The 13,878-nt window shown below is 41.6% G+C and overlaps 1 protein-coding gene across 9 annotated transcripts in view; it reads left to right on the top strand.

The window, feature by feature from the left end:
- The window catches only part of MLLT10 (MLLT10 histone lysine methyltransferase DOT1L cofactor), a 233,769-nt gene that overhangs the window by 97,866 nt on the left and 122,025 nt on the right, over positions 1–13,878 (top strand). For 6 of the 9 annotated variants that reach the window (XM_034760295.1, XM_034760293.1, XM_034760294.1 and 3 more), the window contains 2 exons: positions 7,539–7,632; positions 10,114–10,209. The exons of 2 other annotated variants lie outside the window; for them this stretch is intronic. In XM_034760295.1, coding sequence (XP_034616186.1) covers positions 7,539–7,632; positions 10,114–10,209 — 190 coding nt within the window. The remainder of the gene's footprint in view (positions 1–7,538; positions 7,633–10,113; positions 10,210–13,878) is intronic. One more of the 9 variants, XM_034760296.1, reaches the window with a different exon arrangement.

Genomic DNA, 13,878 nt, shown 5'->3' with positions numbered 1-13,878 from the left:
TGGCCTCATCAGCACTGGTTCTCTGACCTTTTGAACCTCTCTACTTGAGGTGCCATAAATCTTCCATAAGTCCCATAACTCTTCCACTTAATTTTGCAGGACAGCGATCATGCTTTGCATCCCAGCCCTCTCAGCCTACACCTGACGGCTTGGATTCTCAGTAGGTAGCTGCTTGAGAAGCAGACTGTTTTGCTGTGTTACAGAATGTTCTTTTAAATAGCAGAAAGTTCTGCACCAGATTCACTTACTTCCTGGAATGGAGTAGGTTTTCATTGTTACCCCAGCAGAAGGGTGTAAGCCATTATTTTCAGTTTATTTTGGATTGGGTACTCCACCTGAAAGGAACAGGTCTTTCGGTCAGTTCCATGAGAGTGCATTTAGCTGCCATCTCTGCATTCCAGCCTCACGTTTGACTATTTGGTGCTGAAAAGGTTTGGATAGACTTTCCCTCCTCTTAGAGATCCAATACCATCCTAGGATTTAAATTTGATTCTTTCGTTGTTAATATGGGGTCCCTTTGAAACTATAACTACATATGCCATCTTTGCTCTCTTGATGAAGATGGCATTCTTAGTAGCTATTGCTTCGGCCAGGAGAGCTGTGAAGCTTCAGGTTTTTATGGATGACCCTCCTTATGCTGTCTTTGACAGAGACAAAGTGGGTTTACATCCATACTCCAAATTTCTTACCAACGTGGCTTCCAATTTTCACATAAATAAGACTATATTCTTGCCAACCTTCTTTCTGAAACCCCACCCTCACAAAGATGCAGATAATGTTCATTCTTTGGCTGTCCTCAGAATGTTGGCATTTTATCTAGACAGGACTAACGAGTTGCGATCATGCCTGTAACTATTTGTCTCTGCTGCCGATAGAATGAAGAAACCTGTTATCTCTGAGGATATTTTATTGAATTTCCTCCTACATTCAGTTATGCTATGCTATGATATTGCTCAAGTTCTACTACCCCAAAGAGTTTTAGCAGACTCTACAAGGGCTAAAGCTGCTTTAGCATTTTTCCTGAGTCATGTTCCCACTACCGACATTTTTAGGGATGCCATCAGGTCTTCTTTTCATATGTTCATTGCCCTTTATGCCATCTTCCATGCCTCTGGAGACTATGCTAAATTTGGGAGAATAGTGCTATAGTCTTTTGTTTCGATAGACTGATACTTGTCCCCATTTGGGACTGTTTGTGAGTAATGTGAAGTGGAATGGACATGCAGTCACTTGAAGAAGAAAAAAGAGTTACATACCTGCTTACTATTGTTCTTCAAGATGTGCTGCACATGTCTGTTGCATGCTCAACCATCTCCTCTCTACATCGAAGTTTCTTCAAATATTGGCTTTCGGTGTGAAGGAACTGAAGGGGATGAGGATGGCTCTGCTCCTTTTACACTCTTGACTGGCCGCATGAGAGTGCAAAAGGCGCATGCGCCTCCCTGTGGTACTATTATGGGGAAAAAAAATTCTCCTGGCACTGGTGCATGGGTGCTTGAAGTGGAATGGACACATGCAACACATCTCAAACAACAGTTCCAGTACAGATATGTAACTGTTTTTTATCAAAAACTTGAACCAACCTGGAAGTATATTTGTTTCAAACTTAAATTAGTCAAACCTGACTAAAAGACATACTGTCTTGAGTACTTTGGCGTGCACATTTGAGTATGTTTAAAAAAAAAAAAAAATCAAGCTAGACTACGTCCCTAATATTAATAGAAAAGCTTTTGATTTTTTTAATGTGATGAAATGTGTGAAGTATTTGTTTAAATCCAAACATTTCCTTGCAGCATTTGTAACCAAAACATTGCATTATTGTGCTAATGAGAAAGAAACTGAAAATGAAACTAAATCTATTTTCAGTGTCCAAATTGATTGCTGTACAGAAAATAACTCAACAATGCAAATGGTGAAAAGCAAATTTGTTTTTTATAACTTTGAGTAGTGTCCCTGTGGGTGCGCCACTATGGGGTGCTTGCGTTCCTGCACTGATGATCAGAGGACTTCAGTAGCAGTGTCTGTTAGGCCCACATATGTGCTCTCTCTCTTCGTGCTCCGCCATGAGGCTAGCCAGCACGCATGGGCTAACCCCCCTCAGTTCCTTCTCAACTGCCCCTGGCTAGACAGAGCTCTTTGCAGTCCCTTAAGATCATTACTTTTGCTTTACTTTTCTATAACTAAGTTAGTGTCCTAGTACTTACTTGTAAGTTTTAGTTTCCCCCTTCATTTTTTTCAGTGAAAATAAGACTTTGTTTCCTGCTTTTTCTCACTGGGGACCCTTCCCCCCCCAACCAAGTATGCCCAGTTCACCGGGCTTCAAGAAGTGCCTCTCCTGCAAATAGACTATCCCAGTTGCAGACAAGCAGTTCCAGTGCATACACTGCCTCCGGGAAGGCCACATTCCACAAAAATGTGGTCTCTGCCAGAAACTCAAGCCCAGGTCTCTTAAGGAAAATGAGCTGAGGCATAAGATTAACTTCATGGAGACGGATCTCTGGACCCATGCCAAGAGTCACCTGGCAGACCTGAGTCTTTCCCACAGCCCATAACATCCAAAGGCTGTGGGTTGAAGAAACCAGCTGATGACCCCTCTCATAAGTCATCGAAAAGAGAGTGGGAAGTCCCCACAGTGAGCTGCAAGCTGGCTGTAAACTATCTCCGGTGCGCTTGGTACCATCAGCACTGAGTCAATCCCAGCCTGGTATGCAAAGTTCATGAAGATCTATAGCAGCAAGTGCTGTTGATATGAGCCTACAGACCCGATGGACATAGGCACTGAGTCAATGGCACCAAGGGACAGGTATAGGAGTAAGGACTCCTCTAAGAAGATATTGCCAATATTTGATACTCCATTGGCACTGTCATGGATGCCCCATCAGCATCAGAGCAGTTGGTGTGGGCAATATCTCCATCCTCCCTGGTATTGCCAGTGACATCAAGTTGATTGGTACCGCCGGAATTCTGTCACTCAAGATACCTCTACATATCTGATGTACCAGAGTCTCCTCGGTACAGGGATCTCTGCCCCGAGTATCTGTATGGCACAGGAGTCTTCCCTGCTGCCCTGCCACGTTCCCCCACTCTCAAGTGTGTACTTGGACAGCAAAGTAGAGGAGGCAATATTGCAATACTTCTCCCAGGCTCCCTATGGTGCCCAATACCAACAAGGCTCTTGAGCATAGCCTCAGATGGCCCCACCACCATCACCTTGGTATGGTCAACCATGGGCACCACTACCGCCTCAGTGGCCATACTGGGACTCTTGGGCTCCATATTGCTCTCATGCCTCTCGGGTTTCTAGCCCTACCAGAGAACCGTTGAGATGCACCCCTTTGGCCGCTGCATCCAGAACTTTGGAACCTCCAAAAGAAATTGTGGCGGAATGGGAGGATGACATTGCGGAAGAGGTGACCCCAGGGACCATATCCTTCTCTTCCTGCCCAGATGAGGCTGTTATACCTCCCCCACCATCTCTGGCTGATGACTTTTGCCTTTTCCAGGACCTAGCGAAGAGAGTGGCAGACATTCTTAAGATATTGTTAGAAGTAGTCAAGGACACCCACCACAAACTCCTTGACATACTCCATTCATCCTTGTCCTCAAAAATTGCCCTCCCTATTAATGATCTCTCCTGGACCCTGCAAACCAAATGACAGACCCCAGCATCGGTAGCACCTACCTGCAAGCCGGCGGATAAAAAAATGTTATGTCCCAGCAAGGGAGACAGAATTCCTCTTCTTCCACCTTCCTCTTGTGGTGGATTCTGTTAATTCCCGTGGCCATCAACACCAGATGAGGTCCATTCCCTACGATGGAGACTAGAAGCATTTGGATCTTTTTGGGAGGAAAGAGTACTCCTTGGCCATGCTACAGTTTCGAATAGCCAATTACCAAGCCCTAATGGTGAAATACAACTATGTAAACTGTTGGAAACTGAACTATTTTATTGAACAGCTGCCTGAGTCATACCGCAACCAATTTAAATTATTCAAGAGGGACAGTTAGTGGCCAAGATAGCACTATAATCTGCCTTCGATGCAGCTGACAGAATGGGCAGTCCATCTCCACTGCAGTGATTATGAAACGTACGTTTTGGCTACCTCTGTCAAACTTCCCAAAAGAAGTTCAGTCAACAATTGAAGACCTTCCCTTTGAAGGCATTAAGCTCTTCGTGGATAAGATGGACACCTTTCTGCACACACTAAAGGATTCTAGGACCATCCTCTGCTCAGTGGGTATCTACACACCAGGACAAAAGAGGAAATTTAGTCCGCAGCCACATCATAAGCCATTCGCCTCCCAATACCTGACCCAGCGTTACTACAAGCCACAGAGAGAAAACTATGTTCCTGAGGTGTAAACCATCTGGCCCACAATTTTCCATGTCCCAGCCATACACTTTTAAGCACCAGTTTTGATGTGTTGATTGAGGCGTTTATAGACTACTCCTCCCAACTACTACAGCTGACCACCACTATCTACCAATTTGGCTTCTGTCTGGCGACGTTCCGCAGCACCTGGGAATGCATATCCAACCGATGGGTCTTGGAGATTGTTTGCAATGGGTACTCCTTACCTCCTTACCCTCTCCACAACACCCTTCCCCGTCCCTCTTCAGGGACCCTTCTCAATGAACATAAGATCATATGAATGGCCATACTGGGTCAGACCAAAGGTCCATCTTAGCCCAGTATCCTGTCTTCTGACAGTGGCCAATGCCAGGTCTTTAGAAGGAATGAACAGAACAGGTAATCAGCAAGTGATCCATCCCCTGTTGCCCATTCCCAGCTTCCGGCAACAGAGAGAGAGAGACCATCCCTGCCCCTCCTGGCTAATAGCCATTGATGGACCTATCCTTTATGAACCTATCTAGTTCTTTTTTGAACTGTGTTAGTATCTTGGCCTTCACAACATTCTCTGACAAAGAGTTCTACAGGTTGACTGTGCATTATGTAAAGAAATACTTACTTTCCTCAGTCACCCAGTTTTGTGAGATCCCTTTGTAACTCTTCGCAGTCTGTTTTGGACTTAACTGTCTTGAGTAGTTTTATATCATCTGCAAATTTTGCCACCTCACTGTTTACTCCTTTTTCCAGATCATTTATGAGTATGTTGAACAGCACTGGTCCCAGTACAGATCCCAGGAGGACATCACTATTTACTTCTCTCCATTCTGAATATTAATAATTTATTCCTACTCTTTTTTTCCTATCTTTTAATCAGTTACTGATCCAGGAGAGGACCTTCCATCTTATCCCATGACAATTTACTTTGCTTAAGAGCCTTTGGTGAGGGATCTTGTTAAAGGCTTTCTGAAAATCTGAGTACACTATAGCTATTGTATCACCCTTGACTACATGCTTCTTGACCCCCTCAAAGAATTCTAGTGAATTGGTGAGGCACAATTTCCCTTTTCAAAAACCATGTTGACTCTTCCCGAACACATTATGTTCATATATGTGTCTGATAATTCTGTTCTTTACTATAGTTTCAACCAATTTGCCTGGTGCTGAAGTTAGGCTTACTAGCCTGTGATTGCCAGGATTACCTCTTGAGCCTTTTAAAAAAAAATTGGCATCACATTAGCTAACTTCCAGTTATCTGGTACAGAAGCTGCTTTAAATGATTTACATACCACAGGTTTCAGAGTAGCAGCCGTGTTAGTCTGTATCCACAAAAAGAACAGGAGTACTTGTGGCACCTTAGAGACTAACAAATTTATTAGAGCATAAGCTTTCGTGGACTACAGCCCACTTCTTCGGATGCATACAGAGTGGAATTACATACCACAGTTCTGCAGTTTTACATTTGAGTTCCTTCAGAACTCATGGGTGAATACCATCTGGTCCTGGTGACTTATTACTGTTTAGTTTATCAATTTGTTCCAAAACCTCCTTTAATGACACTTCAATCTGGGACAGTTCCTCAGATTTGTCACCTAACTAGAATGGCTCAAGTTGGGGAATATCCCTCACATCCTCAGCTGTGAAGACCGATACAAAGAATTCATGTAGTTTCTCCGTAATGGCCTTATCCCCCTTGAGTGCTCCTTTAACGTTTTGATTATCCAGTGACCCACTGGTTGTTTAGCAGTGTTCCTGCTTCTGATGTACTTAAAAAAATTTAGCCGTTACTTTTTGAGCCTTTGGCTAGCCGTTTTTCAAGTTATTTTTGGCCTTCCTAATGACTATGTGGTAGAGAAGGAACTAAGCGGGGGTTAGCCCACGTGCACTGGCTGGCCTCATGGCTGGGCATGAGGAGATACAGCAGATGTGCGGGCCTAATGGACACTGCTGCTGAAGTTCTCCGATCTGCAGCATAGGGACACAAGCACACCTACAGTGGAGCACCCATAGGGGGACACATCTTGAAGAACCATCATTCTTATTCTACTGAATTATTGCTTTTGAAAATTCAATAGAACAAACTATTAATGCAGGCAAGGAAACTTTTGAGGGTTTTTAAAAAACATTCATCTGATACTGACCATTTTAAACCAATAAAATATGGCTTCATTTGTTATGGTACTTTCAGTTTTATTTAAAAATTCTTTAATCTTTATATTTTCTATTAATGCATTTCCACTGGTAGGTTAGAAGAGTAGCTTTTTGACATGTTCAGGACTTGAACAATTTCTACTGTTCTCTAAAGCATCGGTCTGTTGAAAACTATTTTTTGCTTAGATAAATGAATTTTTTTGGGCCAAGAGTTTGAAGGTAGATCTACACTTATGGCAGTGTGTAAAGTACAGACACTACTTGCCCAGCTAGCATGGGTATAAATGGCAGTATAGATGGGAAGGCACTGCTTAGGCAAGTAGAATGCCCTGTATGCCTGAACCTTAGGGCATATGTCTTACATGGCTCTCTACATACCCAAACAGTGCCTCTCATATCTATACGGCTATATTTAGCAATGTTGTGTCCCTCTGTCTCCCCACTGCTAGTCTTTCCTTGCTGCAGTGAAAGACTGGTAGCGCAGAAAGGCTCTGGTAGCTCCCCCATATTGAAGCTTTTCACTGTGGTGGGGAAAGCAGTGGAGAAAAGCTCTGGTAGCTGCTGCTGGAGCCTTTCCCTGCTGTTTTCCCCCTCTGGATCCTTTCAGGGCCTTCTGTAACTACACACAGCAGTGAGTGTGGATGCAGGCTGCCTTTCACTACCCCGTGTAGCTACGCGTACCCTACACACTGCCACAAGTGTAGACAAATGTGGACAAGTTCATAGTTAGGAACCTTAGTAAGTGGTCTCATTTTTTTTAAACGTGTTCTGCAGCTAAGCGGATGCATTGTTGGACTGGTGCCTTATTTAGATGTCTAAATATGGATTTAGTAGTGTAGAGGAAGACTTAACAAAGGTAAGTTTGGCACCACATCGCATTGAGTCAGTGATAGTTGCATGTCCTACTCCTGTTTATGTCTTTTGGCAATCTCCCCACTAACTTTAGGCATCCATATATGAAAGTCTCTTCTAGAGATTTTGAGGTGATTTGGTATAAAATTACTTTTGATCTTGAATGTTATTTTTTTCCCCCCCCAGTGCACAGTTTGCAGGACTTCTTTGTGAAGAAGAGGGTAATGGTGCAGATAATGTCCAATACTGTGGCTACTGTAAATACCATTTTAGTAAGCTGGTAAGAATTTATTGAATTCAGTATATAAAATATGACACTAACTTGAATTTTTACTCAATGACTTCTGTTACTAATAGCAATTAAAATAGTATTGTATGTGGGTTAGCGTGTTGCTTATACAAGAAACTGAATAAAATTATACAAAATTATGTGGAAAATATTCTTGTTTTTTTCTTATGGTAATGATTTAATTTTGAGGGCAGAAATACTTCCTGAAAATGTATTATAGTGTTATGAACAAACGTTTGCTTTGGAATGTATTATCTCTGTCAGAGAAAAATAGGGAGCATGTTTAGACAATGACTTAAAAAAAAGACATGTAATAGACTTGTATTGTTCGAAATGGGCTTCTGATTTCAGAGGCGCCGACTTTCCACTTCCCTGGGGGTGTTTGACTTCTGCTCCGTCCCAGTCTGTGCCCCTGCTCTGCCCTGCCCCACCTCTTCTTGCCCCGGTTCCACCCCCAAGCGCGCCCCCTCCCCATGCCTCCTCCTCTCTCCCAGTGCCACCTGCATGCTGCTGAACAGCTGATCGTGGCGGGCAGGAGGCAGTGGGAGGAAGGGGGCAGGGCGGATTGGCGGGACCTGCCAGTGGACGGGAGGCGCTGGGGGGAGGGAGAGGAGCTGATTGGTGGGGCTGCCATGGAGTTGGCACCTATGTCTGTTTGCATTAAGGTCCTGTAATGTTTCCTTTTCCTATTTGATTAGTTTGGCCACAATTACATATTCTTCTGGAAGCATCTTAACAAATTTTTTCCTCTTGGCAAGCCATGTATTGGAGGATTTATCAGCCCACAAATTCTTCTTTCCTTCTTTTGTTATCCTTCTCCTAGCATTCTGCGTGTTGATCTATTACTCTACATTCAGCTGAGATCCTTGGCTAACTGTCTTTTTCTGAAGCACACCAGAAAGGGGATGCTTTAGGGCTTGATCCAGTGCTCTTTGAAGTCAGTGGAAAGACTCCCATTGACTTCAGTGGGCTTTGGATCAGACCCTGTGAGTTGAGTGGCTTGTACCTCTTCTGATGATCATCAGTTTGATAACCTGAATATCTCTTCATATTAATGTATGTGTTCAGACTTGGAGGATTACAGCTTTTATTTATTAAAATAGTATTAAAATCCTAAAGTGAAATTATGCCATCTTACACCAGTGGCTGAATTTAAATGACTCAACTGATGTTTACACTAACACTGAACTTGTCTTCAGTGCTTCAGTGCAGACATGATTTAAGGATACTTACACTGTTATCAAATTAGTATTTCTTTTATATAAAAAAATCCCCATATATTAAATATTATGTGATGTGTGGCTTTCCACCAGAAGACTGAAATATAAACAGCAACTATAATAAATTGGCTAGAGAATCAGAGGGGTAGCCGTGTTAGTCTGAATTTGTAAAAAGCAACAGAGGGTCCTGTGGCACCTTTAAGACTAACAGAAGTATTGGGAGCATAAGCTTTCGTGGGTAAGAACCTCACTTCTTCAGATACTTCTGTTAGTCTTAAAGGTGCCACAGGGCCCTCTGTTGCTTGGCTAGAGAATGTTGGTCATATGAAGCTTTCTGATGGACTGTTAGTGAGGTCCTGTCAATAATGGCTAGTAAATGCACAGTTTTTTCCCTTTATAGTAGTTGTAAGATACCTAGGTAGTGAATTTCTGTTGTAACCTTGAGAACCTAGGATGGTTAGATAAGCAGCATTGGGCGTAGTGTCTTTAAAATCCCTTAATTGTGGTGCAATCACTGAGAAATGCTTTGCCTGTTTTGTTGTGGAATTATGAAGTGACTTCAGAATTTTGGACACTCGCCTGGCGCAAAGAAGTCCTGGTCCCTAACAAGGGCTCCTGGGTATTATTATAATACAAAAAAAAAAAAAAATCATTATCTGTCACCAGTAAATTAATGTATTAACTTGACATTCTTGTATCTTTTTTTAAAAAATAGTTTTTCAACTTCTGTTTCATAACTGATAAGATACTCCAGATTGGTATTTATTTGAATAATAAATCATGAAGCCAGAACCCCTCCTCCTCACAGTGCACTTGAGACATGCCTCAAGTATGCATTTTCCCCTGTGTCTTGTTTAAGTTAATGGCAATGTCAGCACCAGGACTTACCATATTCTCACTTGAGCAAAATCTTTTTTGTTTTAAGTTACCAGAAAGTGAAAATATATCTAAGTGTAATTTAACATTGTTAAAAGGTGGTTATTGGCTCTTTTGTGGAAAGCATATTTGCAAATTGATAGGCTGCAAATGTCAATCTGAGGGTAGTTGACTTCTGGTATGTTTGGGATAGTTAACATTAACACTTCAAACAGCAGTGTCAGTTTTTGTCAGGCTCTGTTAAAAGCTTTTTTTTTTTTTTTTTTTTGGTGTGGAGCAGTAAGGCATTTTTATCAAACTCAGTTGAAATGGATTGTTCCGTAATTTATTTAAATGGTTCCTTTTTTACATACATAAATATATCTTCTCTTTTTAGAAAAAGAGCAAACGGGGATCTAATAGGTCATATGATCAAAGTTTAAGTGATTCTTCCTCTCACTCTCAGGATAAACATCATGAGAAGGAGAAAAAAGTAAGTGGATTTGTTGTTGCTAATTATGTGGCACATCTGCTTAATAGTAGCACCTTGTAAATATTTCATTTAGTTATGGCTAAAATATATGGAGAAGGTTTGCTTCTGAATGTAGAACATTGAGAGTAAATAATAAAGATGGTAAATTAGAGGTGATAGAACTTAAAGGGAAGCCTTCTATTTTGGTACATTTGTGTACCTAAAGGGAAGCCTTTCACCCTTCTCTAAGGTTGGTATCTGGGATGTGAGAATAGACAAACTGTTGGGGAAGAGTTGCTTGTATGCAGTTGCCTTAATCTTTAATGAAAACAAAGAGGATTTTTTGTGAAATCTTTGTGGGGTTTTTTTTTTTTTGACTACAAAAAAGGATAACCTTTTTTTAAAACATATCGGTAACCAATCACATCTAGTGCGGTAATTAAATCTCTTATTTTCTGTTTTTTCCCTTCATCATTGGAGAAACTGAGATTGAGGTTAGCGAGATTGCTTGCTTGTTGGCAGATTATTTTCAGAAGTACTGTAAAGCCCACTGTGATGGCAGAATGATATGTCACGTGGGAATTTTAATCTTTAAAAAAAAATTATAAAGAGCATGACTAACCTCTAATTTGTATCCTTGTTGACTTACTCTTCTTATACTTCGATTTTAGATAGTTTAGGGAAGAAGGTTGATTCTATATTGGTAAGTGAATGCTTGCAAATTTTTGGCTCACACTACCAAATTTACAATTGTGTAAGGTCATTTTGCTGTCTGAATGCTGTAGAACAAAATAGCAGATAATTGCATAATAATACTTGCATCCCTAGGGAGCAAAAAAGTGACAATTTACAGGTGCAAACCCTGTATTCCTAACTTTTTATTTTTTTAAAAATGAAATATTTAAAATTATTTTGTATGGGCATACTTGGTATTTCATATTTATTCAAAGGAGTGAAATAAGAATAAAACTGAGATATAATAAACAAACATGTTTATGTACATGTTTATGGTATTTAGAAACAACAGTTTTAATAGCAGAGAGAAGAAATTTGAATGAATAGTGTATAGGTCTTCCTTCAAAGAGTCAAATTTTGTAAATTTTTGTTTTGCAAGCACATATTCACTGTGGATGAATGTTGTACCCCAGCATTTAATCTTTGGCTGTGCTTTGGGTGAATAGTTCCATAAACTATTTACCCTTTTACCTCACCTGGTAACTCTGCAGTGGCTTTGTTCAGATGTATTTGTCTCTCTAAATTAACTTTAAAGATTAAAAAATATATTATGCCAGAAAAGGATTTGATTGTGGCAAATTAGTCAGAAATCCTGTTAGAAAACAGCTTTGATGTCTACTGGCAACAATCGCTTTTGTAGACTTTTGCAGTGGAGCTGTTATGGATAGCATAACATTCGGACAGGAGGTATTAGCACATCTTAATTATTTATTGGATGGAAACTCAAAAACAAAGTCTTAGAATAAATATAGACTACAAAATTATTTGTAAGTTGAAAGTTAATATTTGTCTTGCTATTAGCTGAAGTCAATAGTAATTTAATTGCTTTATTTTCTTGATTATTATATTGCAGTTTACAATTTCCCAGAATAGGTGCTGGTCAGTTTAGTCCAGTTGGAACGTCACAAAGATAGTTGACAACTGAAAAATGCTACTTAATTTTTAAAATGTAAATCAAACTCCCCTGTAATTGTTAGGTGTGAACATGGGGCTGAATTATGGCTTGAGCAGCATTGAAGAGTCTTGGGGGGAGTACTGGGAGGGGTATCTCTTACTACACCTGTTCAACAAGTATAGCCAGCACTTTCCCAGCACAGCTGCTCAACCATTGCCATACCTCCCCCCTCTGCAGCTGCTAAGTCTACCAGTACCAATAAGTTCCTCTTTGTACTGTACTTCCCAGCTCTGAGAACTGAATTATGTTTGCCCCCTTTCTAGGTGCACTGGGAACAGGAGACAAGGGTTCCGTGAACCTGTTTGCCTTCAGCACACCCCAGAGGCAGAATTAAACCCACAATGTCTGTAAAACTAAACCAAGCAGTACTATTAATTTGATGAAGATATCTACTTTTTTAGTATTTAAAAGGTTTCATATAGTATTGTGACGTTACAGTCTATATGGTTTTATAAAAATATGCTAACGAGTAAATATAATGTAACTGGAACATGCTTCATGCAAAAGGTCTCTTGTAAGGTATCATTACGAAGCTTATAATCTACTGAGTGTGATCATCCTATTTATATAAATATACCATTCTTGTATCTGAAACTAGAAATATGAAATATAACTTTGAGGGCCTATTGTAATTATGTAAAGTGTGGGCCATTAATGGTGGTTTGGAATCTTGATGACTCCCATCAGCCAGGATAATTGTCTGCAGATGGGTGTGTTTTACCTGTAAGTCTTCCTGTGTATGTGTGTGCTGACAAGTGGGCAATGAAGTCTTGCAGTGACATGTGATCATGTCACCTGAACTGGAATCCATCTTTAACCTGGTGTCTTTCCATTGAGAAGGGGTGAGGACAGGGACCCAGAGAGGGACAAAGGATTCCCACCTTATGCAAAAGCTATATAAAGGGGTGGAACAGAACAAAGGTGGAGCCATCATGAAGAATCCCCTACCTACCACGTCAGGTGGAACAAGAGCTGTTCCAGGGGGAAGAATTGTGCCCAGGCCTGAAAGGTGTCCAGTCTGAGGAAAAAAACTTACTGAAGCATCTCTGAGGGTGAGATTATGGCTGTGGCTACACTCGAAACTGCGACTGTGGTCGCGTGCCAGGACTGGGAGCAGGGCCGGCTCCAGGCACCAGCTTGTCAAGCAGGTGCTTGGGGCAGCCGCTCCGGAGGGGGGCGGCATGTCCAGGTATTCGGCGGCAATTCGGCGGACGGTCCCTCACTCCGCCTCAGAGTGAAGGACCTCCCACCGAATTGCTGCCGCAGATCACAATCACGGCTTTTTTTTTGGCTGCTTGGGGCGGCCAAAACCCTGGAGCCGGCCCTGACTGGGAGAAAGCTCTCCCAGCACTGCAGGTACTCCACCTCCATGAGGGGATTAGCTTACAGTGATGGGAGCGCGGCTCCCGGTGCTGGGTCACTGTTTACCGTGTCGTTTTACAGCACTGTAACTTGCTGCGCTCAGGGGTGTGTTTTTTCACACCCCTGAGCGAGAAAGTTGCAGCGCTGTAAAGTGCCAGTGTAGCCATAGCCTATTTATAGTCCGTTTGATTAGACGTAGATTTGCGCATTTTATTTTATTTTGCTTGGTGACTTACTTTGTTCTGTCTGTTACTACTTGGAACCACTTAAATCCTACTTTCTGTATTTAATAAAATCACTTTTTACTTATTAATTAACTCAGAGTATGTATTAATACCTGGAGGAGCAAACAACTGTGCATATCTATCAGTGTTATAGAGGGCGAACAATTTATGAGTTTACCCTGTATAAGCTTTATGCAGGGTAAAACGGATTTATTTGGGTTTAGACCCCATTGGGAGTTGGGCATCTGAGTGTTAAAGACAGGAACACTTCTGTTAGCTGCTTTCAGGTAAACCTGCAGCTTTGGGGCAAGTGATTCAGACCTTGGGTCTTTGTTGGAGCAGATGGGAATGTCTGGCTCAGCAAGACAGGGTGCTGGAGTCCTGAGATGGCAGGGAAGGCAGGGGTAGAAGTAG

This window comes from Trachemys scripta, chromosome 2 (genome assembly GCF_013100865.1).
Source record: "Trachemys scripta elegans isolate TJP31775 chromosome 2, CAS_Tse_1.0, whole genome shotgun sequence".
NCBI lineage: Eukaryota > Metazoa > Chordata > Testudines > Emydidae > Trachemys > Trachemys scripta.
This window is presented reverse-complemented; position numbering and strand designations above follow the sequence as displayed.